We start from the raw sequence: 26,469 nt of genomic DNA on the forward strand, positions 1-26,469 counted from the left end.
ACTAACAGGCAAAAAACTTGAAAATGAAAAGATTAGGTTGAGTCCCGCCAGGATTCAAACCAAGGCACACGGTGCAACGGAGGGAACCGTTGCCGTTGTCTGGCGCTCGAAGCCATCAAAACAACTTCCAACAGATGCACAGAATTATGTGCACCATGGAAGTAGTGTAGTTGTCGCAGACAAAAAATCTGTCATTACACGAAAACACGTGCATTGGGAAAAGTACAGCTGATAGACAGGGTTGTCGAGCGTGGTTAATTTAGAATTTATATTATATAGGGGTTAAGGAAATAAATACGATTCAAATACAACATACCAACGCACGGCCCTTGAAGCATTCACACCTAAAGTGGTTGAAAAGACTTCTAACCAAAACCTAAACGCGTCCCATAGTGGTTGGTATGTTGGGATATCTGGCTTTCCTTTTCCAATTGCAAAGAAAGTCTCCGACCATTGAGCTCGTCTCGATAGAGATACAATCAAAAACTGTGAAATTTAATGATCGTTGCCCTAACAGTCAAAAAACTTGAAAAAAAGCTAATAATAACTAAGGTTGACAAGGGAGCTATATCTAATTTTTGACCGATTTCGACAGCTGACTTTTTAGATATTGTGGTAGTTGTCGAGGAAATCGTTATGCAATATATTATCAGGATGCGCTTGCTTTGACTCTATAAGTGAGAATTACATGAAATTCCCCAGTAAGAGTCATAAGAATATCCTTCCTGTCAAATTTCGATTGAATAGGTTAAAAAATGTCCATTTTATTGCAATATTACTAAATATGGCAATTAACAATATATTATTGTCCCTGGAAGAAAGAGGCGTAAAAGTAGTCGCGTATGCTGATGACGTGGCAATTGCGGTTGGGGAAAAGTTTCCCAGCACTCTAAGAGATATACTTCAGGAAGCTCTAGGTGCAACAGCAAAGTGAGCTACCAAAAGTGGTCTAGGTATAAATCCTTGCGAGACAGAAGTAGTTTTTTTCAGCAGGAGATACAAGTTTCCTACAGTGGAACCTGTTTCCTTGGGTGGAGAGAATGTTCCATTAACAGAAAGCGCAAAATACCTGGGTATTTTGCTGGACAGGAAATTGAACTTCAAATTCCACATTTTGGAAAGGGCAAGAAAGACAACTCTTGCCCTATACACCGGCAAAAGAGCCATTGGCAGAAGTTGGAGGATTAGACCGCATGTCATGCATTGGGTATATACTGCAGTGCCTCGAATTCGACCTCAAGTGTCGTCTCAGGTATGCGATCTGAAATCTCTTCCATTCCTTCCAGGTTTCCTATCGTCGCCTCGATTATACATCGATGCTATGACCTGCTCCTACCCTCTATCCATTTTCCCATCGCCTTATGTCTCATAGCCGCAGTTGCTGCCTCACACTTAATCTGTATTTCTATGGGTCTGATATCTAGAATAGTCTCCAGTTCCCTAGTTGGCGTGGTCCTCATCGCCCCGCCTATACCAAAACAAAATGTTTTCTCCTTTCGTTGCACATTTTCTCCAACGCAGTCCACCAAACTACTTAGGCGTAAATAAGTATCGGTCTAACCACGCTCCTATAGAAATCGTTCTGTTAAGAAAACATGGTGCGTCACATTGGCCTCCCTTTCTTATGTACAGACAGATTTCAGCCTGCTGTGGGTTAACATTAAGACCCCTAGGTCTAGTCCATTCGTATGTCATCTCCAAGACCCTTTCGTTTTTCAGATCCCAATCGCTAAGCAATAGTTGCATGAAATTCTTCAATCCAAATCTTCTAGCTAAATTTCGGATGGTGCACATAGGGCGGGCGCCCCACCTCCAAAACCTACCAAATATATAAAAACACCAATCACGACAATATGGCACTCAAATGAGAGGTACTTAAGATTTGAAAACGTATATGTTATCCAATTGTCGGACCAAGTGTTTGGGGGACCACCCCAACCCTCAAAACACCCCTAAATCGGACATATTTACCGACCATGGCAATATGGGAATCAAATGAAAGGTATTTGCCTTTCTGGTATCAAAATTTGGCAGAAAGTTCCTCAAAACACGCCCCAAACAGAACTTATTTACTGACCATGGGAAAATGGGACTTAAATAAAAGGTATTTGAGTGTAAAATACGAATCTGATATCCAGATGTGGGACCAAGGGTTTGGGGACCGCCAATTCCGAGAACATCCACCAAAGTAGACAAATTTACGACCAAAGCAATATGGGGCTCAAATAAAAGGTGGTTAGAAGTAAAGCCCGAATCTGTTATCAATTTTCGGAAAAAGTGTCTATGGGGCCAACCCACCCCCATAGGACCGCCCACTCCCCAAAACACCCCTAAATCGGGCATGTTTATCGACTAGAAATCTGATTTGATAACCAATTTTGAGGTCATGTGTTTGGGGGACCCCTCATCCTGTAATCTCCCCTCAAAACCAATGGCAATATGGGGTTTAAATAAATGGTAATTGAGAGAAGAGCACTATGCTGATATTTTTTCAGGGCCAAGTGTCTGAGGGACCACCTCCCCCCGACTTCTTGAGCCCTTACAAGCCTTTTGGTCTGATTTAGCTTAAATTTTCCATATAGAGTTCTGTTATAACTTCCAACAATTGTGCCATGTTCAGTCCAAATCGGTCTATAACCTAATATAGCTCCCATATAAACCGATCAACTTTTGTCCAATTTGGCTGAAATTTAGCATGCGATGTTCTATTAAGACTTCCAACAACTATGCCAAGTACGCTCTAAGTCGGTCTATAAACTGAAATAGCTGCCATATAAACCGATCTCCCGATTTGAATGCTTGAGCCATTGCAAGTCCCAATTTTTATCTGATTGGGCTGAAATTTTGCATGTAATGTTCTGTTAAAACTTCCAACAACTGTGCCAAGTACGGTCCAAATCGGCCTAAAACCTGATACAGCTGCTATATAAACCAATCTCCCAATTTTACTTCTTGAGTCCTTACAATACGCAATTTTTGTCCAAATTGGCTGAAATTTTGCATGCAATGTTCTGTTACTACTTCCAACAACTTTGCCAAGTACGGTCTAAATCAGTCTAAAACCTGATATAGCTCCCGTATAAACCGGTCTCTGAATCAAATTTGTTCGGTTCCTAGAAGCTTTAATTTTTTCTGGTTTGTCAGATGTTTGGTATGTAGAATAAAATTATGCCCTTCAACTAAATTTATTTTGTATAAATTTTTAGCTGAATCCATGGTGGATTCACGCTTTTACTTGTTCGAGGCTACTACTGTTTAAATCCAATTTTAGGATCTTTGTTGTGCCAGTTCTATGCTGGCCAACAAGTAAAAATGGCCGATCTTTGGATTCCCACCCACCAGCCGGGCCGAACTTTGGATACCCACCACCTCGGGTATATATGTAAACCACCTTTCGTCATAACCCAGTGAAAAATTCAAAATTTATGCCGCCATAACAGATATTTCGAATTATGGTCCGATTTGGACCAAATTCGACACGGACATTGAATAGTCTAATAAGTACAAGTCAAAGTTCAATTGTAGAACAAAATATTGGTCTTTTGGTATCCAAATATAGACCGATTTGAACCATATACAGCACGGATATAGAAGAGCCTAACATAAGTCACTGTGTCAAATTTCAGTGAAATCCGATGTTTAATGTGCCTTTTACATGGCTAAGACTTTAAATGGAGAGGTCCGTCTATATGGCAGCTATATCTAAATCAGGACCGATTTGGGCCATATTGCAAAAAGATGTCGAGGGGCCTAACTCAACTCACTGTCCCAAATTTTGGCGACATCGGACAATAAATACGTCTTTTATGGACCCAAAACCTTAAATCGAAAGATCGGTCCATATGGCAGCTATATCCAAATCTGAACTGATCTGGACCAAATTGAAAAAGGGTGTCGAAGAGCCTAACTTAACTCACTGTCCCAAATTTTGGCTAAATCGGATAATAAATGCGTCTTTTATGGACCCAAGACCTTAAATCGAAAGATCATATGCTAGCTATATCTAAATCTGGACCGATCTGAGTCTTTTGCAGAAAGATGTGCAGGGGAATAACTTAACTCACTGTCCCAAATGTCGGCGTTATCGGACAATAAATACGCGTTTTATGGGCCCAAATCCTTAAATCGAGATATCGGTCTTATGGCAGCTATATCCAAATCTAGACCGATCGGGGCCAAATTGAAGAAGAAAGTCGAGTGGTCTAACACAACTCACTGCCCCAAATTTCAGCAAAATCGTATAATAAATGTGGCTTTTATGGGCCTAAGACCCTAAGTCGGCGGATCGGTCGGGCCTATATCAAGATATAGTCCGATGTAGCCCAACTTCATGGTCAAAAAAGAACCTGTGCAAAGTTTCAGCTCAATATCTCAAATTATAAAGACTGTAGCATGATTTCAATAGACATACGGTCAGACGGACAGGCAGATGGACAGACGGACGGACATGGCTAGATCGTCTGAGATTTTTATGACGATCAAATATAAAAACACTTTATGGTGTCGGAAATGGATATTTCGATGTGTTGCAAACGGAATGGCAAAATGAATAAACCCCTATCCTTCGGTGGTGGGTATAAAAATGTTAATTTTTACTTTTGCACAATGGATACCTTTTGGTATCCAATAAAACGATTTTCCAAAAGAAATTTAGTTCGAAAGCTTTTGTGAAAGATAAAAAGATTTCAGATTTGTAGCTTTATCTGTTCGAGAGGAACAAAGACATTACATCTGTCAATAATTGTATCAAGTTTCGCGAAAATAGCTCTTTATACCCTCCACCATAGGATGGGGGGTATACTAATTTTGTCATTCTGTCTGTAACTACTCGAAATATTCGTCTGAGGCCCCATAAAGTATATATATTCTTGGTCGTCGCGATATTTTATGTCGATCTAGCCATGTCCGTCCGTCTGTCTGTCGAAAGCACGCTAACTTCCGAAAGAGTAAAGCTAGCCGCTTGAAATTTTGCACAAATATTTCTTATTAGTGTAGGTCGGTTGGTATTGTAAATGGGCCATATCGGTCCATGTTTTGATATAGCTGCCATATAAACCGATCTTGGGTCTTGACTTCTTGAGCCTCTAGAGGGCGCAATTCTTATCCGATTTGAATGAATTTTAGCACGAAGTATTTTGTTATGATATCCAACAACTGTGCCAAGTATGGTTCGATCTTGGGTCTTGACTTCTTGAGCTTCTAGAGTGTGCAATTCTTATCCGATTGGAATGAAATTTTGCACGACGTGTTTTGTTATGATATCTAACAACTGTGTCAAGTATGGTTCAAATCGATTCATAACCTGATATTGCTGTCATATAAACAGATCTGTGGACCTGACTTCTTGAGCTTCTAGAGGGCGCCATTCCTATCCGATTTGCATGACGTATTTAATTCTAACTTTCAACAACTGTGCCAAATAAGGTTCACATCGCTTCGTAACCTGATATAGCTGCCATATAAACCGATCTGGGATCTCGACTTCTTGAGCCTCTGGAAGTCGCAATTATTATCCGAATTACCTGAAATTATATACGACGGATCCTCTCATGACCATCAACATACGTGTTTATTATGGTCTGAATCGGTTTATAGCCCGATACAGCTCCCATATAAATCGATCTCTCTATTTTACTTCTTCAGCCCCCAAAGGGCGCAATTCTCATTCGAATTGGGTGACATTTTACACAAGTATCCAACATATCTTCTTGTCTTATATCCTTTTTTGCCTACGAAGAGATGCCGGGAAAATAACTCGACAAATGCGATCCATGGTGGAGGGTATATAAGATTCGGCCCGGCCGAACTTAGCACGGTTTTACATGTCGATATTAGAAATTTCCAACCCCAGACACTAGGCCCCAAAATGTAGATTTTAAATTCGTACATGGACACATAGACGCCTAAGACTCATATTTTGAGATGCTATCAACAAAATGACAAAGTCAGTAAACCCCTCTCTTAAGACAGCGAGTATCCATATTTGTATACCCTCCACTATATGATGGCGGTATACTAATTTCGTCATTCTCTTTATAACACCTCGAAATATTCGCCTTAGACCCCATAAAATATATACCTCCTTGATCGTCATGTCATTTTAAGTAGATTTAGCCATGTTTGTCCGTCTGTCCGTTCGTCCGTCAGTCCGTATGTATGTCGAAAGCACGCTGTATTTCGAAGAAATAAAGCAAGACGCTTAATTTTGCACAAATACTTCTTAGTGTAGATCGGTTGAGATTGTAAATGGGCCAAATCGGTCCATGTTTTGATATAGCTGCCATATAATCCGATCTTGGCACTTAACTTCTTGAGCTTCTAGTGGTCGCAATTCTTATCCAATTGTGCAAAAACTCTTCTAAGTATAGTCTAAATCAGCTCATAACCTGATATAGCCGCCATATAACCCGATCTCCCGATTTGACTTCATGAGCCTCTAGAGGGCGCTATTCGTATTCAATTAGGTAGAATAAGATTCGTCGTTTTGGCATGACTTCCAACAGTCGCGCTCAGTATGATCTAAATCGGTTCATAACTTCATATAGCTGCATATAAACCGATCTCCCAATTTGACTTTTAGAGCCTCTGGAGGGCTTACTTAAAACTCGAGTTACCTGAAATTTTGGAAGTAGTATAGACTTTTAACAGCCATGGCTGGTATGGTCCTTGTCGGTCAACAACTTGATATAGCTCATATATATTTGGAAAAGTCATTAAAATAATTCGAAAAACACGATCCATGTTGGAGGGTATGCAAGATTCGGCCCGGCCAAACTTAATACCCATTTACTTGTTTAATTATACTATGAATATGTTCTCATAGATTCTAAGTCACTGTGCGACCTTTGCAGTACCAAATTGTTATCACCAATCATTGAACAAAATACACCATCTGTTGAATTATTATACAAAAAATAAGAAACAACAAAAATTATTTTGTTTTTCCTTTTTTTGCTTTTATTCTAATGAAACATCTGAAATGTAAACAAAAAAAAAATTCAACTTTAGATGAATTATATTTTAAGACATGACCAAACGGTTTGTTGGGTACGTAGAAGGGACGTTGACGGACGACTGGAAGTGTATTGAACACGGTGTTAAAGCATGGACGGCGATTATGCAGTTTTGTGCTGTGAGTGATAAGTGGGTACAGCAACAACAAATGTATGGTGAGGAAGAGTGTTTGCATGTATTTTAAAGTTCTCTTGCTAAGCGTTGAGCGCGAGAGAAGCAGAGATTTCAATCACTGATAATTCACCACTTGAGAGGCTTGTAAATAGAGGTGCCAGATTGAAAGAAAAACATAATTTCGAATGAAACAGCAAATAGCACGCGAATTTGTTTTAGTACTAGAGCTGGTATTACACGATATGTTTTCTCATACATTGTGCGAAAAATATAACTTGAAGATAGATTTTGGAATAATATGCAATTATTTCGATTAAAGCTAGAACTTATTTCACCGACATGCTAATCTCTGAGGTCACCGTAGCCCAGAGGTTAGCATGTCCGCATATGACACTGAGGGCTGAATTCGAAACCTGGCGAGAACATTAAAAACAAGTAAAAGCGTGCTAAGTTCGGCCGGGCCGAATCTTACATACCCTCCACCATAGATCGCATTTGTCGAGTTCATCTCCCGGCATCTCTTCTTAGGCAAAAAAGGATATAAGAAAAGATTTGCTCTGCTATTAGAGCGATATCAAGATATGGTCCGGTATAAAATTTCAGCCAATTCGAATAAGAATTGCGCCCTTTGGGGGCTCAAGAAGTAAAATAGAGAGATCGATTTATATGGGAGCTGTATCGGGCTATATACCGATTCAGACCGTAAAAAACACGTATGTTGATGGTCATGAGAAATCCGTCGTACAAAATTTCAGGCAAATCGGATAATAATTGCGACCTCTAGAGGCTCAAGAAGTCAAGTCCCCAGATCTGTTTATATGACAGCTATATCATGTTATGAACCGATTTGAACCATACTTGGCACAGTTGTTGGATATCATAACAAAACACTTCGTGCAAAAATGCATTCAAATCGGATAAGAATTGCGCACTCTAGAGGCTCAAGAAATCAAGACCCAAGATCGGTTTATATGGCAGCTATATCAGGTTATCAACCGATTTGAACAATACTTGACACAGTTGTTGGATATCATAACAAAACACGTCGTGCAAAATTTCATTCCAATCGGATAAGAATTGCGCACTCTAGAGGCTCAAGAAGTCAAGACCCAAGATCGGTTTATATGGCAGCTATATCAGGTTATGGACCGATATGAACCATACTTGGCACAGTTATTGTATATCATAACAAAACACGTCGTGCAAAATTTCATTCCAATCGGATAAGAATTGCGCACTCTAGAGGCTCAAGAAGTCAAGACCCGAGATCAGTTTATATGGCAGCTATATCAGGTTATGGACCGATTTAAACCATACTTGGCATATCATAACAGAACACGTCGTGCAAAATTTCAGTTCAATCGGATAAGAATTGCGCACTCTAGAGGCTCAAGAAGTCAATACCCAAGATCGGTTTATATGGCAGCTATATGAAAACATGGACCGATATGGCCCATTTACAACACCAACCGACCTACACTAATAAGAAGTATTTGTGCAAAATTTCAAGCGGCTAGCTTTAGTCCTTCGGAAGTTAGCGTGCTTTCGACAGACAGACGGACGGACGGACAGACGGACGGACATGGCTAGATCGACATAAAATGTCGCGACGATCAAGAATATATATACTTTATGGGGTCTCAGACGAATATTTCGAGTAGTTACAAACAGAATGACGAAATTAGTATACCCCCCTTATCTTATGGTGGAGGTTATCCCCTACTAGGTTGGGTAAGGTTTAAGTGGCAGTCTGCCATCAGACTCACTACCACACTTTCGTCCATTGTGATACCACTGGAACAGAAGAAGGAAGATGTCTTCTAGTTCCCACCATTGAACTATCCAGATCACTTTAAAAAGTCCAACAACTTGCGAATGTTCAGACAGGTTTTCAAAGAAATAAGATCCTAAAGTGTAACTCCTTCTGACTGCTACTTCGGGACACACACACAGAAGAAGTTCTATAGTCTCTTCTTCCTCCATGTCCTCACTGTTTCTGCAAAAGTCGTTACTGGCAACCTTCAGTCCGTCAGTATGTGTTCCGATTAGACAGAGCCCTGTCATGAAGGATACAATGACTGAGACATCTGTTCTAGCCAATGACAGCCAAGCAGTAGACCTCTTCAAGTCTACAATAGATTAGGCCACATAGTTGTGGAATACTCACAGCCCCCCCTCTTTGTGACTATCTATCATTCGTTGTCCTTCCGGCCGGGTCCTGAAAATTTAGCTTACTCGCTAGAGGCATACCCACAGATCCAGTATCCCTGGAATTTGTAGGGTAGTTCCTAGTCTCGCAAGCTCGTCCGCTTTACAGTTCCCTGGGATATCTCTGTGGCCCGGCACCCAGAACAGGTGAATTTCGAACGGTTCAGCCAACTCGTTGAGAGATCTGCGACAGTCGAGGGCGGGTTTTGTGTTCAGAAATACGTTCTCCAGGCATTTAATGGCTGCCTGGCGGTCTGAGAAGATATTAATGTCAATCTTCGTAATGACATAATATCTTAGCCATTCCACCACTTCCTTAATTGCAAGGATCTCTGCTTGATACACACACCTTTTCGATATGACCCGTTCTAGATCTTTAGAGTACACCCCAAAGCCCACCTGGTCGTTTCGTTTGGAACCATCCGTATAGAAGTCTATGTAACTTCTGTTACCGGGGATATCGTAGTTCCAATCGATTCCATCAGGAATAGTGGTAAAATTGATTATGTGGTCGACTGTTCCTCTTGAGCAACATAGGATGGGCAATTCTGAGTGATACATCACGATTTGATTGCCTAAAATCAATGAGATCTCGCACATATCGGCCAACACAAGCTTTCACACACCACCTTTTTGACCGACCTTAACATCGAATTGATGGGTCATTTGTTATACAGCCCTGATTTTGCACCCTATGACTTCTTTTTATTCCCTCACATTAACTTTGAATTGCGTGGTCAATGATTTTCGCCGCCAGAAAATGCTGTTGAAGCATTCAATAACCATGTTTTGGAGATGTCACAAACGCAGTGCAAAAGGTTTTTCGACAATTGGTTTGAGCGAGTGCAAAAGTGCACAATATCAGAAATCGGATAATAAATGCGCCATTTATGGGTGGCAGACGTTCAGTTGGACAATCGATCTATGTGGGGATTATATCCAACTATGGTGCGGTATGAACCATACTTGCGACGGAAATCGAGATACCTAACACAGCTCACTATAATGAATTTCAGCAAAATCGGGTAACAAATGCGGCTTTTGTGGAAGCAAGAACTTAAACCTAAATAAAGTATGATCTAGACATACTCTGTACGAATGACGAGGGGCTTAACACAACTAACTGTATTAGATTTCAGATAAATGCGCCGTTCATGGGCCTAAAACCTCCAGATATAGTCTGATATAGCCCAACTTTGAACTTAACCTGTCCACGAAAAAAAAAAATCGGCGCAAGATTTTAGCTCAATATTTTAATGTTTTTAGAATGTAGACCCGTCTTTGGTTTTCACGACGGCCAAATCTATTTATCTACGTGTGATTGACAGACTGATCATTGCCCAGCCAAAACGGCTGAAGCTAGAATCATGAAATTTTTGCACGAGTGTTGGTCTTGGGTCATAGGCACGGGATAAGACTAAAAGTGCCAAATAGTACGAAAAAGAGTTATATTTGCCCAGGACGAGCGGATAGAGCTTGGAGAATGTTCTTGGGCTTAAATTAAAGAGCATCACAAAGAAAAAGGTTTGGTAAAAAAATTTGCAAAATAGTACGAGTAGTGGGAGAAATGGTGCGTTTAATGGCGAAATTGGTACTATTGGGTTGCCTAAAAAGTAATAGCGGATTTTTTAAAAGAAAATAAATTCATTTTTAATAAAACTTAGAATGAACTTTAATCAAACATATAATTGTCATTTTGTTCGATAACCTTTTGCCATCTTCCTGGCAAATTTAGTATTCCACGCTCGTAGAACTTCTGGCCTTTATCTGCAAAAAACTGAACCAAGTGCGATTTTATAGCCTCATCATTGCTGAAAGTTTTACCATTTAAGGCGAGTGACCAAAGATGTGTGCGGTCTAGCGTTATCCTGGTGGAATATGACACCTTTACGATTGACCAATTCTGGTCGCTTCTCCTTGATGGCTGTATTCAATTTGTCCAATTGTTGACAGTAAACATCCGAATTAATCGTTTGGTTCCTTGGAAGCAGCTCAAAATATACCACACCCTTCCAATCCCACCAAACAGACAGCATAACCTTCTTTTGGTGGATATCAGCCTTTGAAGTGGTTTGGATCATGTTTGGACCATGATCGTTTTCGACTAACGTTGTTGTAAACAATCCATTTTTCATCTCCAGTTATGATTCGTTTTAAAAACGGATCGAATTCATTCCGTTTAAGGTGCATATCACAAGCGTTGATTCGGTTTGTTAAATGAATTTCTTTCAATACATGTGGTACCCATATTAAAATTGACGCCAAACAAACAAATGTAAGCAAAATTTCGCGCACTTTTTTTCTAAAGCAAGCTAAAAGTAACAGCTGATAACTTACAGAAGAAAGAATGCAATTACAGAGTCACAAACCGTTGAAAATATTTGTCAACGCCGACTATATTACCGACAATTACTTTTTGGGCAACCCAATATTTGGCACTTTTTTGTAAATGGAGTTAGAGCTCTGAATTCTGGATCTTATGTACACTATGTCGACCTTAACGGGGTGACTATCAGGTTTTGGAAATTTTTCTCATTTAAGGTACTAAAAAAAAGTACAACAAATGTACGAAATGGGTGAAATTTGAACAGGGCGAATGGATAGAGCAGGAATTTTGAAGATCAAAAATTGAATTCAGCCAAATCGGACAAAAATTGCGACTTGTAAGGGCTCAAGAAAGCAAATCGGGAGATCGGAAAAAAGATCGAAAAATATAATCTAAGTGGGGAATTCCGTGCTACTTACAAAATTCTTATTTGTTTTTCATGCCACTCTCCTAAGTTCGATCATGTCTGGTATAGTGTCCCCACTCTAAGTGTCGGTATCTATAATCATCTTCCCCGCATGCCTACACATGCTATTGCTTGCTGCACCGATTTTACATAAGTGAGCTCGTAGCCCCGTCTTCTCACGGTCTGGATACCCCCCTAGGTTTTTCGCCGTCCTACCGACCGTTTCGCTGTTCCATGCTCTTAACTCAGACTGCGTCGACCCGAAAGGCTTCGGGTTAACCAAGTTTATTGACTGCATCCGCCTTTTCATTCTCCCTTACTCCGTTATGGCCCAACACCCAAGCGATGCAGATTTTGCCATCCTCAGAGAAGGCGTTAATCTCCTTCTTACACTGCAAGACTGTTCGTGCTCTTAACGTTCTGGTTGTTATTGCCCTTATGGTAATTTTGCTGTCCGTAAAGATGTTCACACTCGACGTCCTCGCGTTAGCACCACTCCACTTCACGCATTCTGTGATCGTCCGGATCTCCGCCTGCAAGACCATATTATGGTCAGACAGTCTAAAACAGATCTCAGTCCCTAGGTTCTCAATGTAGACCCCAGGCCCACTCCATCCTCTAGCTTTGATCCATCCGTGTAACATGATCTTCCAGATGGCAGTTCTAGGGTTCCGTCAATCCAATACTAATCCGTTAGCAACAGTGCCTCGCACTCGACCTCAGTATTTAGTTTTCATAACATGACATTTGAAATTTGTCTACTTTGACAATGAAATGGTGAATGGTTTACCTAGCACGAACGGATAGGGCTGTAATTTGTACTATGTGGAAAGTACCACACACAATTGTTCTCTTTTATTTATTTGTTTAACGAATGCCTAGACAAAAGTATATAAATCGTATAGAAATATAAAAACACAACTCACAGAAAAACACCACCTACACAATTTCATGCAAATCGAGTAATAATTTTTCCCACCAAGGGCTCAAAAAGTTAAACTGGGAGATCGGTTTATATGGCAGCTATATCATGTTATATACAGATTTAGACCATACTTGGAACAGTTGTTGGAAGTCATACCAAAATGACATGTGCAAAATTTCAACCAATTGGGACCTCTAAAAGCCCAAAAAGTCTAATCGGGAGATCGGTTTATATGGCGGCTATATCAGGATATATACTGATTTAGACCATACTTAACACAGTGTTGGAAGTCAAAATAAAACAGCAAAATTTCAGCCAAGTCGGATAAGAATTGCGCCCTCGAGAAGCTGTAGGAGTCAAAAACCAAGATCGGTTCATATGGCAGCTATTAGGAATTCCGCACGGCAAGAAATAAAGTTAATGCACTCATTAGTGTTGCAAAATTACGATATTATTCATCCAAATATTATTCGGCGTTAGACACGAAAGGCAAGTGGAGGGTTATAAACGATATCGAGATTGGAAAATTCAAGGCAATTTCTAATTACCATGGTGATAGAAATGGATTAAATGAAACTTTCGTTAATATTCCGACCTTAGATATAGATTCGACTTTTTACCAAGACACTAATAGGCTTTCGGAAAGCACAAATGATGATTGCAGTTTTGAGTTTAGTTGTGTATCGTACGGCGAAATTTTACATTGTCTTAGATCAGTCAAGTCATATGCTATAAGTCTTGATACCATTGACCCAAGATTCATTAGAATATTAATTCCTTACCTTCTACCTTATTTTATTCATCTCTTTAATTCAATTCTAATCACCGGTGCATAACCGACTATTTGGAAAATATAAGATAATACCAATCCCTAAATTGAATAATGATTTCCGTCCGATTTCTATATTATGTTACCTCTCGAAAATCTTCGGGAAGATTTTGCATAAACAAATGTCCAAATATCTCCATCATGAATCTTTGTTGTCTGATAGACAATCCGGGTTTTGTGCCCATCATTGTTGCGTTAGTGCATTAGTTGAAGTTTCGGAATCAATTAGAATCGATGATGGCAATGTTCTTTTTCTCGTCCTACTAGATCATTCAAAGGCTTTCGACTCGATTGATCATCATAACTTTTATATGTAGATCAGAAGATTTTTCGATTTTAGCGCTACTTCTAATTCAAATTTGTTCAATCATATCTTAGAAATCTGCAACAGTCAGTGTACGTAGGTCATTCAATATCAGAGCCAATTCTAGTGCCTAAGGCAGTTCCAAAAGGTTCAATAATGGATCCGCTTCTTTTTTCGCTCTACGCAAACGATCTTCCTACCCAGCTGGTCCATAGCCAAATCCGTATGTATGCTGATGACGTTCAGTTATTCCTTAGCTGTTAATAATATTAGTGAAGGCGTTGCAAACCTCATGTCTATATGAGGACTACAGCAAATGGTTTATTTCTGAATCCCCAGAAATCGAAAGTGACTGTGATGCAAAGCTGCGTGCACTGTGAATAACACACTCTTATACACCAATTGAAATTCGAGCTCTGTTAGCAATGACATGACTAATTCCTGGTCTGAAGTATGGATGTGAACTTTTTTCAAACTGCGATACACTAAGCCAACGAAAATCAAATGAAGTATCCAACAGCATTATTAGGTATGTCTATAATAAAGGGTGATTTTTTTGAGGTTAGGATTTTCATGCATTAGTATTTGACAGATCACGTGGGATTTCAGACATGGTGTCAAAGAGAAAGATGCTCAGTATGCTTTGACATTTCATCATGAATAGACTTACTAACGAGAAACGCTTGCAAATCATTGAATTTTATTACCAAAATCAGTGTTCGGTTCGAAATGTGTTCATTCACCGTAACGTTGCGTCCAACAGCATCTTTGAAAAAATACGGTCCAATGATTCCACCAGCGTACAAACCACACCAAACAGTGCATTTTTCGGGATGCATGGGCAGTTCTTGAACGGCTTCTGGTTGCTCTTCACTCCAAATGCGGCAATTTTGCTTATTTACGTAGCCATTCAACCAGAAATGAGCCTCATCGCTGAACAAAATTTGTCAAAATTTGAACACATTTCGAACCGAACACTGATTTTGGTAATAAAATTCAATGATTTGCAAGCGTTGCTCGTTAGTAAGTCTATTCATGATGAAATGTCAAAGCATACGGAGCATCTTTCTCTTTGACACCATGTCTGAAATCCCACGTGATCTGTCAAATACTAATGCATGAAAATCCTAACCTCAAAAAAATCACCCTTTATAAGAAGGACTAAACATGTTTCTCACTTGGCTACTTCCCTTTATGGCTGTAGCTTCAACAATCTAGTAAATCTCTACCATTTGTCTTACATAAAATCATTTGGAAGCAAACATCTAAATACTTCCATGACAAATTTGCCCGATCCAGAAGGGGTAGGGAACTTGTCCCTTTTAGAAAGAGGAGCAGAATGACATTTTTTTACGAGTGCCATATGTCTTTGGAATACTCTTCCTCACAATTTCCAAAACATCAGCAATGCGTCAATTAAAAAAAAAAAAAAAAAACTTTCCATTTTTCATCGTAATTAGCTGTTTTAATTTTTTTTTCTTTTAAACAATATTATTTTCTAACCTATTCTAATTAATTTGGACTATTTCACAAATTTCTAAAGTTTATTTTAATTATTTTCTATAATGATATTTGAAAATGTTCATTCCTTTACAAATTGTTTTATTATTTTTTAAGAAGGATACATGGATGTTCTTATAAGCCTCCACTATAACTATAAGATTTATTCTTGTTGTGTAGGTATTCCTTTAATAAATAAATATCTAAACATGGACTGATATGGCCCATTTACAACTGACCTACACTAGAAAGAAGTGTTTGTACAAAATTTCAAGCGCCTAGCTTTACTCCTACGAAAGTTAGCGTGCTTTCGAAAGACGGACGGACATGGCTAGATCGACTTAAAATGTCATGATGATCAAAAATCAGGATCAACATCAGCAACGCGTCAATTTTTAAAAAAGACTTTCCATTTTTCTTCCTGGTATGGTCTTAGACGCATATTTCGAAGTGTTATAAACGGAATGACGAAATTGGTATACCCCCCATCCTATGGTGGAGTGTATAATAATATCTTCATCATCATATCATATCATCTTTGCACCAAATCGAGTTAAAAATAGCAAATTGTAGACAATTGGAAAAATCTGGCATCCCCGCATGAAGTAATAAATTTATAAAACAAAGAGATAAAGAGAGAGTGAGAGAATATTAACCACACAAAACTCTCTCTTTCTCTCAAAAAAAAAAAAAAAAAATAAAATAAAATCCCTTGGAAATCTCCAAAGATAATTGAAATGAGTCGGACTTTGCAGAAGAGGCAAATAAAATGAATGCAGACTATTAGTCAATTTTTAATTGGACTGCGGGGCGGTAGCAAAGTGCGTTTGCAGAGTACGATTTGTTGATGGATAATCGATAACTTCTTATTATAAAGTTCGGTTAAATCCCCCATTTTAGTTAAGTGTGCCAAAGTGAATTACACAACGAAAGCTAAACATTTTTTCGAAAGAATTTTTAAGAAATTTGTTTTTAGTTGAAATCAATCTTTTGTAATTGCTTTGGATTAACCTTCCATCCAAGTGAAATCGGTAAGTTTTTCCCTATATTCTTTCTTTACTCTTATCTTGTCTTCATATAATTCTTGTCGATTTTCTTTGTTGTCTACTTGATATATTTTCTAAGATGTCGATCAACCGTTATCAATACTTTACAGCATCGGCACGCGTTTTTTTTTTGCACTGACGCTTGCCTGCTGATACTTTTGCATATCTGTTTCGCTTTGAACTACAGTGACTATCCATGAAATTATCACCAAGCAAAGCAAAGATCTAAAGGCTTTGCTGCCACCACACTGTGTATAATGTGATATCACTTTTCTTGTTCAATTAGCGACCGCAGCCTAAGCAAGGTCAATGCCAATGCTGCTGACCCATTTCAATGATGTATTTTTTTATTGTTGGTGATGGGGTGTTGTTGTTGTTTTTAGATCAAATCTAATTCAATTGATGGCGATTGTTCGTTTTATTTTCAAGCACATGTCAATACCGGCAAATGTGTTTAAATTTTTATTTGTTGAGTTTTGTTTTCACAATCATTCTGGTGGTGTTGATGATGTGTTTTGAAATATCCGCCAATATATCAAAGGAGAGGTTAGGAATTTTTTTTTTGAAAATTATTTATGTAAATATAAATTATACATCATGTATACAATGGTGAAACTGTGCCATATTCCCTTACTGTACAGTGAAATAAAACAATTTTAGTGATTTGTATAACAATGCCAAAGAGCTAATACTTTTAACGTACACTGTGGGGTCAATGCTCTTATGTGTGAGAGGAAAACGAATAGGGAAGTAGTATGAAAAAGGAAACTCGATGATGAAATTTCAAAGAGATGAAAACGAACTCTGCGTACCCAAACACATGGACATTATGCAAGCTATTCATTCGTTGATGCTAGATAAAGCCAAACTTTTGGCTTTTTTTGTAGACAAATTAATTTTAAAATTTTGGATAACTAAGAATATCTAAAAAACAAGGATAAAATAATCCTCCTATTTTATTATAACTCTACTGCTGTATCCATAGTTATATCTAAACTAGCTGAACCGGGCCCGCTCCACTGCACCTTCTTTTACTTTATATGGACCAAAAGTTTCCTTGGAATATTTATTTTCGACAATGAAAGAGCTTTTAGTAAAATACCATGCTACGAAAATAGTATATGGCTTGACAAACTATTTAACAATATAATTATCTGAATCCCATATGATCTTTATTGGTCTACGAATTTAAGTTTGGATGTAAGATGTACTCCATTCTTAAAATACTTCATTTCAGCCCGATGTTCTCATGATGTCTGATTTAGTGGTGTTTTCGGGTGAGAGGTGATCCCTCAGATACTTGGCCCTGAAAAAATATCAGCATAGTGCTCTTCTCTCAAATACCATTTATTTAAACTCCATATTGTCATTGGTTTTGGGGAAAGTTTACAGGATGATGCGTCCCCCAAACAAATGGTCCCAAAATTGGTTATCAAATTCGTTTGCTAATCTCAAATGCCTTTCATTTGAGCCACATATTGGCATGGTCCAAAAATTTTTACCCTTTGGGGGGTGTTTTGGAGAAGGGGTGATGCCTTAAGTCCATGGTCCTACATTTGGATATCAAATTCTATTTCCAAATACCTTTATTTAAGTCCCATATTGCGATGGTTTATTGGGTATTTTGGGAAAAGGGTGGACCCCCAGAAAATTGGTCCCGAAAGTGGATCTCAATTCTTGCTCTATCCCCGATTCTTTTCATTTAAACCCCACATTGACTTGGTCGGTAAATACGCCCGTTTTTGGGGGGGGGGTGTTAGGAAGTGGGGTGGTCCCCCAATCACTAAGCTCTGAAAATATATCAGCAACGTGCTCTATTCTCATATATTTCAACCCCATTGGCCTCGAAATTGGATATCAAATTCGGTTTCTAATCTCAACTAGCGTTCACTTAAACCCCTTATTGAAAAAGCCGGCAAATATGTCCCGTTATTGTATCGAGCTCCACTGTCTTGAAGACCCAAATTGTATTGGTGAGCAAATACGTCCTATTTGGGGGTTGTTATGGTGGAGGGACGTCCCCTAGACAGTTGGTCCCGAATGTTGATATCAGATTCATGGTCTACTCCCAAATATCCTTCATTTGAGCCCCATTTTTTTAAGTCGGCAAACATGACCGCTTTGGGGGGTGTTTTGGGGGATGGGGCGGCCACTCAGTGACTTTGCTTTGAAAATTTATATCAGATTAGGGTTCTACTCTAAAATACCTCTTATTTGAGCCTCATATTGCAATGGTCAGCAAATACTTCCCATTAGGGTGGTGTTATGGGGTTGGGGTGGCCCCATAAACGCTTTTCCCGAACATTGATATCAGATTCGTGCTTTACTTCAAAAAACCTTTCATTTGAGCCCCATATTGCTATGGTCGTAAATTTGTCATCTTTGGGGGATGTTTTTGGTGAGAGGTGGCCCTCCAAACACTTGGTCCCACATCTGGATATCAGATTCGTATTCTTCACTCAAATACCTTTTAAGCCCCATATTGCCATGTTCAGTAAATAAGTCCTGTTTGGGGGGTATCTTGAGGTAGGGTTGGACCCCCAGAAACGTGGTCCCACATTTGGATATAAGATTCGTATTCTACTCGCAAATACCTTTCATTTGAGTCCCATATTACCATGGTCGGTAAATATGTCCGATTTAGGGGGGTTTTTAGGGGTTGGGGTTGTCCCCCAAACATTTGGTCCGACAAATGGATATCAGATACGTATCAGATAATCTTAAATACCTTTCATTTAAGTCCCATATTGTCGTGATTGGTGTCTCCCCCCCTAGAAACCCTATCCGACATTTGGATACCAAATTTTAGTTTTTAGGTTACTATAATGGAGCACACAACAGTTCGCTTAAATCGCACCACCCATCTCCGAGATCTGACGTTTCTGAGTCTATAAGGAACACACAAACAAACAAACCTACAAACACAAATTGATTTTTATACCCACCACCGAAGGATGGGGTTTATTCATTTTGTCATTCCGTTTGCAACACATCGAAATATCCATTTCCGACCCTATAAAGTATATATATTCTTGATCAGGGTAAAAATCGAAGACGATCTCCCCATGTCCGTCCGTCTGTCTGTTGAAATCACGCTACAGTCTTTAAAAATAGAGATATTGACCTGAAACTTTCGTTAAAGTTCGATTAAGTTCGAAGATGGGCTATATCGGAGTATATCTTAATATAGCCCTCATATAGACATTTAGAGTCTTAGTCCCATAAAAGCCACATTTATTATCCGATTTTGTTGGGACAGTGAGTTTAGTTAGGCCCTTAGGCATCCTTCGTTAATTTGATCCAGATCGGTCAAGATTTGGACATAGCTGCCATATAGACTGATCCTCCGATTTAGGGTCTTAGGCCCATAAAAGCCACATTTTTTCCGATTTTGCTGAATTTTGGGACAGTGAGTTGTGTTAGGCCCTTCGACATCCTTCGTCAATTTGGCTCAGATCGGTCCAGATTTGGATATAGCTGCCATATAGACCGATCTCTCGATTTAAGGCTTTGGGCCCATAAAAGGCGCATTTATAATCCGATTTCAATGAAATTTGACGCAGTGACTTATGCTAGGCTTTTCGACATCCGTGTCGTATATGGTTCAGATTGGTTTATTTTTAGCTATGGCTACTAAAAAGATCAATATTTTGTTATACACAATTGAACAATGACTTGTACTTATTGGTATTTGATCCAAATCGAAACATATTGCGATATAGCTGCTATGGGTCATAAGGTATGAATTTTTCACCGGATTTTGACAAAAGGTAGTTTACATATATTCCCGAGGTGGTGGGTATCCAAAGTTCGGCCCGGCCGAACTTAACGCCTTTTTACTTGTTACTTGTTAGGTTTGGAGCGGTTTTGAGCTTTGACCGGCCCCTAGATACTTGCACCCAATCTTTAATATTGGGTTGCCCAAAAAGTAATTGCGGATTTTTTAAAAGAAAGTAAATGCATTTTTAATAAAACTAAGAATGAACTTTAATCAAATAAACTTTTTTTACACTTTTTTTTCTAAAGCGAGCTAAAAGTAACAGCTGATAACTGACAGAAGAAAGAATGCAATTACAGAGTCACAAGGTGTGAAAAAATTTGTCAATGCCGACTATATGAAAAATGAGCAATTACTTTTTGGGCAACCCAATATGATATTCGTATTTAACTCTCGAATACATTTCATTTCAGTCCCATATTGTCCGGATATGTTCTCTTTAGATTTTGGGCGGTGCTCTTAAGATAAAGGGGTTTTGATTTTTTTCTGAAATTTCTAACTCCATGTTTCGCACCACACCAAAATGTCAACGAATACTGAGCGAATCTTGCGATTCATCTTTTATGTTAAGTGTGTCAGTTTTCATTTTGTTACTTGTCGAATAATGGCAATATGAAACCAGTAAGGAAAGGCAAAAGTCGGGCGGTACCGCTGTATAATACCCTACACCTACTAATGGGTGTTATTTCTAGTTCTGAACCAATTTTGATGGACCTTGGCGGATGTTACCATATGGGTTATTTAACAATCCGTATTAAATTTCGAGCAAATGCGTTCAAGTTGTAACAACTATGGTTGAAAAATGACAACATTATTGCAAATTACCAAAAATCTGACGGACATATATATGGGAGCTATATTAGTATGGACAGACAGGCGAACAGACAGACAGACGGACATAGCTAAATCGAATCAGAAAGTGATTCAGAATCGATCGGTATACTTATCAACGGCTTTATCTCTCTTCCTTCTGGGTGTTACAAACAAGTGCACTAAGTTATAATACCCTGTACCATAGTAGTGGTGTAGGGTATAAATATGAAAAGTTGTACTGGAAACGACAGAAAACGTACTGTACCAATTCCACCCAAATTTTTACATAAGGCCATAAGGCAACATATGACAGATGATCAGGATTGGGGGCTGTGAGCTCTCAAAGATTAGGTACGGAAGATCGGTCTATATAAATAATTCTCTGATTCACCGAGTGCGTCATGAGAAATCACTGCTTGGTTTTAAAACAAGGTAATAGGCTAACGATTGCAAATAAAGTTTTTTGCAGAAGTTCTGAGGTCGTCGAGATAAAGGAAACAATGGGGCATGTGCTGAGTGTCGACTGTTTCGAAAAATGTTCTCTTTATATCGTATTTTCTGTATCTATCACCAGATTACCATCTTGATCTTTGCTGCTTTGTAGGAGGATATGCTTATACCAAAGTTGTATCTTCCATTCAACTGTCAATACTTGTGTATTTGTGAACTTTCTACTGTCTAGTGTCTATATAAGCTTAGTAATGCGTTATACTAAATCGTACACTGTAATTTTGTAATGGGAGGACGCATGTCCCATCGTGTGCTTAGTATTTTTACCTCACGATGGTTCGTGATTTCACCTTAGTTTTTATACCAAAAAGTTTTAGAATGCATTTTCGATACACTTTGATCCCTGGCTATTCTATGGATTTGATAATATTATTATTTATTGTGTTTTGAATGTTCTTCTTTTTTTTTTTTTTTTTTTTTTTTTTTTGTTTTATATAGTATGGTACAATGAAATAATATTTCTGCTTACTACATTTCTAATTATCGTCACGATGTTGAAACAAATGCCATAAACATTGCATAAATAAAACAATGAATGACATGTAAATAAAAATTTTATGTACCGAAAAGATAATGTGATTGATGAATCAATTTACTTATATTTTGAGCGAAATGATATTCAATTACGGTTTATGATATTGTTCATATTTTAAGAACATGCTAAGAAAAAGAAAACAAGTACAAATTGCAGTGTTTTGTACACTGAGGCGGCATCCCTAGATGATGAAGGTTTTCATCGGGTCAATCCGGTATATACAACCCGCAGGGTCAAACTTTACATAACCTTGTTGTTGTAGAAGCAGTGTGTTGTACACTGAAGCGCCAGCACTAGATGATGAAGGTTTTCTTCCGGTCAATCCGGTATATACAACCTGCTGCCATTGCATTGACTAGGTACAATCACCTATGGTGGTTTAAAACAATCCACAGATTATCTACATGACACCTTAACCTAAATATTAATCGAATACCTCATGGGATATGTCCGACATAACTAACAATTGATAGTCGATAAACGTTTGCCATTTTTACGCGATCAAGAAATTACTTTTCTTTCAAACTCATCTTGTTCCTTGCTGATTCTAGGCCTTGTAATACTTTTAAAGAAAACGCGAACACATATCACTATAACCTAAAACAAGCCACTAGACTATCTTGCTAATATGAAATAAACACCTTCTATTCTAATACAGCTACAATTGATCTCTCCCACAATCTTCATTTAATCTCAAGTATAATTTTACGACATACATTTGTTTATTTTTATATTGAAATCTTGCCCTCTCAAATTAGTGATTTGTATTCGAACAAAGTTCAATTTTGAATAAAATTTTTTTTTTTTTAATTCACTACCTACAAACATTGGAATTAGTCACAAAAAAGGAGAGAAGACAACAGTGAGAATACTAAAAAAAATACATCGCCCTCAGACAAACTAGCTTAGAGTCTGATAAGACTACACAAAACATCGTACATTTCAATAAACAATTAGAAACCAAAAGGAAATAGTAATAAAATATTTCATTTCAGATTCAGTCCACAAAATTCACCGGTAATTGCAAAAGCTGCTCTCTCTGAAATATGGCTCAAGAAACCAAAACACAGAAACAGGGAGGTCCTCCACCATCTACCTCAACATCAGAAGAAATCTCCACCAAACCTGTCGATGAAGATATTGAAGAAATCGAAATACCCCAGAACAAAACAATGTTGGAACGTATGCAGATCGTCTTGGAGAAATTTGCCCAGACCAGAATGGGTCAAATGGCGCTGGAAGGCTGCGATCGAGTGCTAAAAGTTTTGGAAGAAACTGCCAAATGGGGTGTTCCGCAAGGTCAGTAAATAAAGAATTCGTAAATTAAATAAAATAAAATAAAAAATAAAATAAATGGAATAAAATAAAATAAAATAAAATAAAATAAAATAAAACAAAATAAAATAAAATAAAATAAAATAAAATAAAATAAAATAAAATAAAATAAAATAAAATAAAATAAAATAAAATAAAATAAAATAAAATAAAATAAATTAAAATAAAATAAAATAAAATAAAATAAAATAAAATAAAATAAAATAAAATAAAATAAAATAAAATAAAATAAAATAAAATAAAATAAAATAAAATAAAATAAAATAAAATAAAATAAAATAAAATAAAATAAAATAAAATGAAATAAAATATAATAAAGTAAAATAAAATAAAATAAAATCTTATGTATAAGAAGTAAAAAGGCAATAAGTTCGGCCGGGCCGAACTTTGGATACCCACCACCTCGGGTATATATGTAAACCCCCTGTCGTCACAATCCGGTGAATATTGGATAACTTATGCACCCAAATTCGGCGCGGACATGGAGTCGTATAATTCATAAAAGTCACTGTTCAATTTTGTAGATTAAAATATTGGTCTTTTTAGCAGCTATATCCAAATATAAACCGGTCTGACCCATAAAGCACACGGATATCAAAAAGCCTAACATAAGCCACTGCGTCAAATTTCAACGAAATCGGATAATTAATGCGCTTTTTATAGGGCCAAGACTTTAAATAGAGAGTTCTTACCCTTTGACACCCTTAACCAAATCTGGACCGATGTGGACCAAATTAAACAAGGATTTAATAATCATTCTATTTTATTACAACTCCACTCCACTCCAACTCGATCATTATTTATTCAGGTCCCGAGAACTCATATACAAGTAACATTTTCAGACAATAAATCTGCTTTTTATGGGATTAAGACCCTAAATTGGAAAATCGGTCTATATGACAACTATATCTATATATTGTCTGATCTGACCCATATTTCAGCGAAATCGGATAAAAATAAACTGTTATGGGTTTCAGACCCTTTATCGACAGATCGGCCTTTATGCCAGCTATACCTTAGGATAGTCCGATCTGAACCATATTAAGGTCGTATATCAAAACAACTCACTGTTTCAAATTTCAGCGGAATCGGGTAATAAATAAAGCTTTTATGGGCTTCAGACCCCTTATCGGCAGATCGGTCTATATGACAGCTTTAGCTAAATATAGTCCGATCTAAACCATATTTGCGTCCAATAGTAGGTGGCCTAAAGCTACTCATTGTTTCAAATTTCAGCGAAATCGGTTAAAAAATAAAGATTTTAGGGGCTCCAGACCCTTTATCGGGAGATCGGTCTATATGGCGGCTATATCTAAATGTAGTCAGATCTGAACGATATTTGGGTCGAATGTGAGGAGGCCTGAAACTACTCACTGTTTCAAATTTCAGCGAAATCGGATGAAAAATAAAACATTTATGGTCATTAGACCCTTTATCTGGAGATCGGTCTATATGGCAGCTATATCTAAATATAGTCCGATCTGAACCATATTTAAGTGGGATGTCGGGAGGCTTAAAATAACAAACTGTTTCAAATTTCAGCTAAATCGGATAATAAATAAAGCTTTTATGGGTTTCAGACCCCTTATCGGCACATTGGTCTATATGGCTGCTATATCTAAATATAGTCCGATCCGAACCATAGTTGAGTCAGATGTCGGGAAGCCGAAAACTACTCACTGTTTCAAATTTCAGCAAAATCGCATAAAAATAAAACATTTATGGGCATTAAACCCTTTATCGGCAGATCAGTCTATATAGCAGCTATACCCAAATATGGTCCCATTTGGCCCGTTCTAGAATTCAACCAGCGTGCATCAAAAACTTCAGGTCAATATATCAATTTTTGAAGGCTGTAAAAACAGACACACGGGCATCGTTAAATCGTCTTAAAATTTTACGACGATCCGAAATATATATACTTTGTAGGGTCGGAAATTGATATTTCGGTGTGTTGCAAACGGAATGACTAAATGAATATACCGCCTATCCTACGGTGGTAGGTATAAAAATGAATTAGTGTTTGTTTGTTCGTAAAGACTCAAAAACGGCGGAACCAATTACCTGTCTTGAAGGAAACATAGGCTATATAATTTTTTTAATATCGGAATGGGGCGGACCCTCCCCCTTACCCCAAAAGCCCTACCCAAAAATGAAAGTGTAACGATAAGGACAATATGGGACTCATATGAAAGGTATTCAGGAGTAGAGTACGAATTTCATATTAACAAGTAAGAGCGTGCTATGTTCGGCCGGGCCGAATCGTATAACCCTCCACCATGGATCGCATTTGTCGAGTTCTATGCGCGGTATTTCTTTATATCAAGTTATAGTCCGATAGAAGCCATTGTGTAATATTTCAGTTCATTGGGATAAGAATTGCGCCTTGCAGGGGCTCAAGGTGCAAAATCGGGAGATAGGTTTAAAAGGGAGCTGTATCAAGCTATTGATCGTTTCAGACCTTATAAGACATGAATGTTTAAGGTCATGAGAAAAGCCGTTGTACGAAATGGCCTCCATAATAGCCCTCTGGGGGCTCAAGAAGTCAAGATCACAGTTCGGTACCAAAACCACCACGTGCAAAATTTCAGCCAAATCCGACGAGATTTGCGCCTTCTAAAGGCTCAAGAAGTCAAGAACCTAGATCGGTTTATATGACAGCTATATCAAAACCAAAAGTGGACCGATAGGCACAATATGGTTATCAAATGAATTATTAAATTTTGGGTCCAAGTACCCAATGGGCAGCTCCAACCCCAGAACTGCTCTAAAAAGATATACTCGACGTTCCTATCAATATGAGACTTAAATGAAAGGTATTCAAAT

General features: G+C 38.0%; 1 protein-coding gene across 5 annotated transcripts in view; it reads left to right on the forward strand.

Annotated features, from left to right (window-relative positions):
• LOC106091574 (uncharacterized) overlaps positions 1-26,469 on the forward strand; it is a 77,025-nt gene that overhangs the window by 27,022 nt on the left and 23,534 nt on the right. For 2 of the 5 annotated variants that reach the window (XM_013258125.2, XM_013258128.2), the window contains exons 1-2: positions 16,414-16,657; positions 23,304-23,607. In XM_013258125.2, coding sequence (XP_013113579.2) covers positions 23,355-23,607 — 253 coding nt within the window. In that variant the 5' untranslated portion in view covers positions 16,414-16,657; positions 23,304-23,354. Of the gene's footprint in view, positions 1-16,413; positions 16,658-23,303; positions 23,608-26,469 lie in introns of those variants that run through there. The other 3 variants (XM_013258130.2, XM_013258131.2, XM_013258127.2) reach the window with 2 other exon arrangements.

The sequence above is a fragment of the Stomoxys calcitrans genome, chromosome 5 (genome assembly GCF_963082655.1).
Source record: "Stomoxys calcitrans chromosome 5, idStoCalc2.1, whole genome shotgun sequence".
Lineage (NCBI taxonomy): Eukaryota > Metazoa > Arthropoda > Insecta > Diptera > Muscidae > Stomoxys > Stomoxys calcitrans.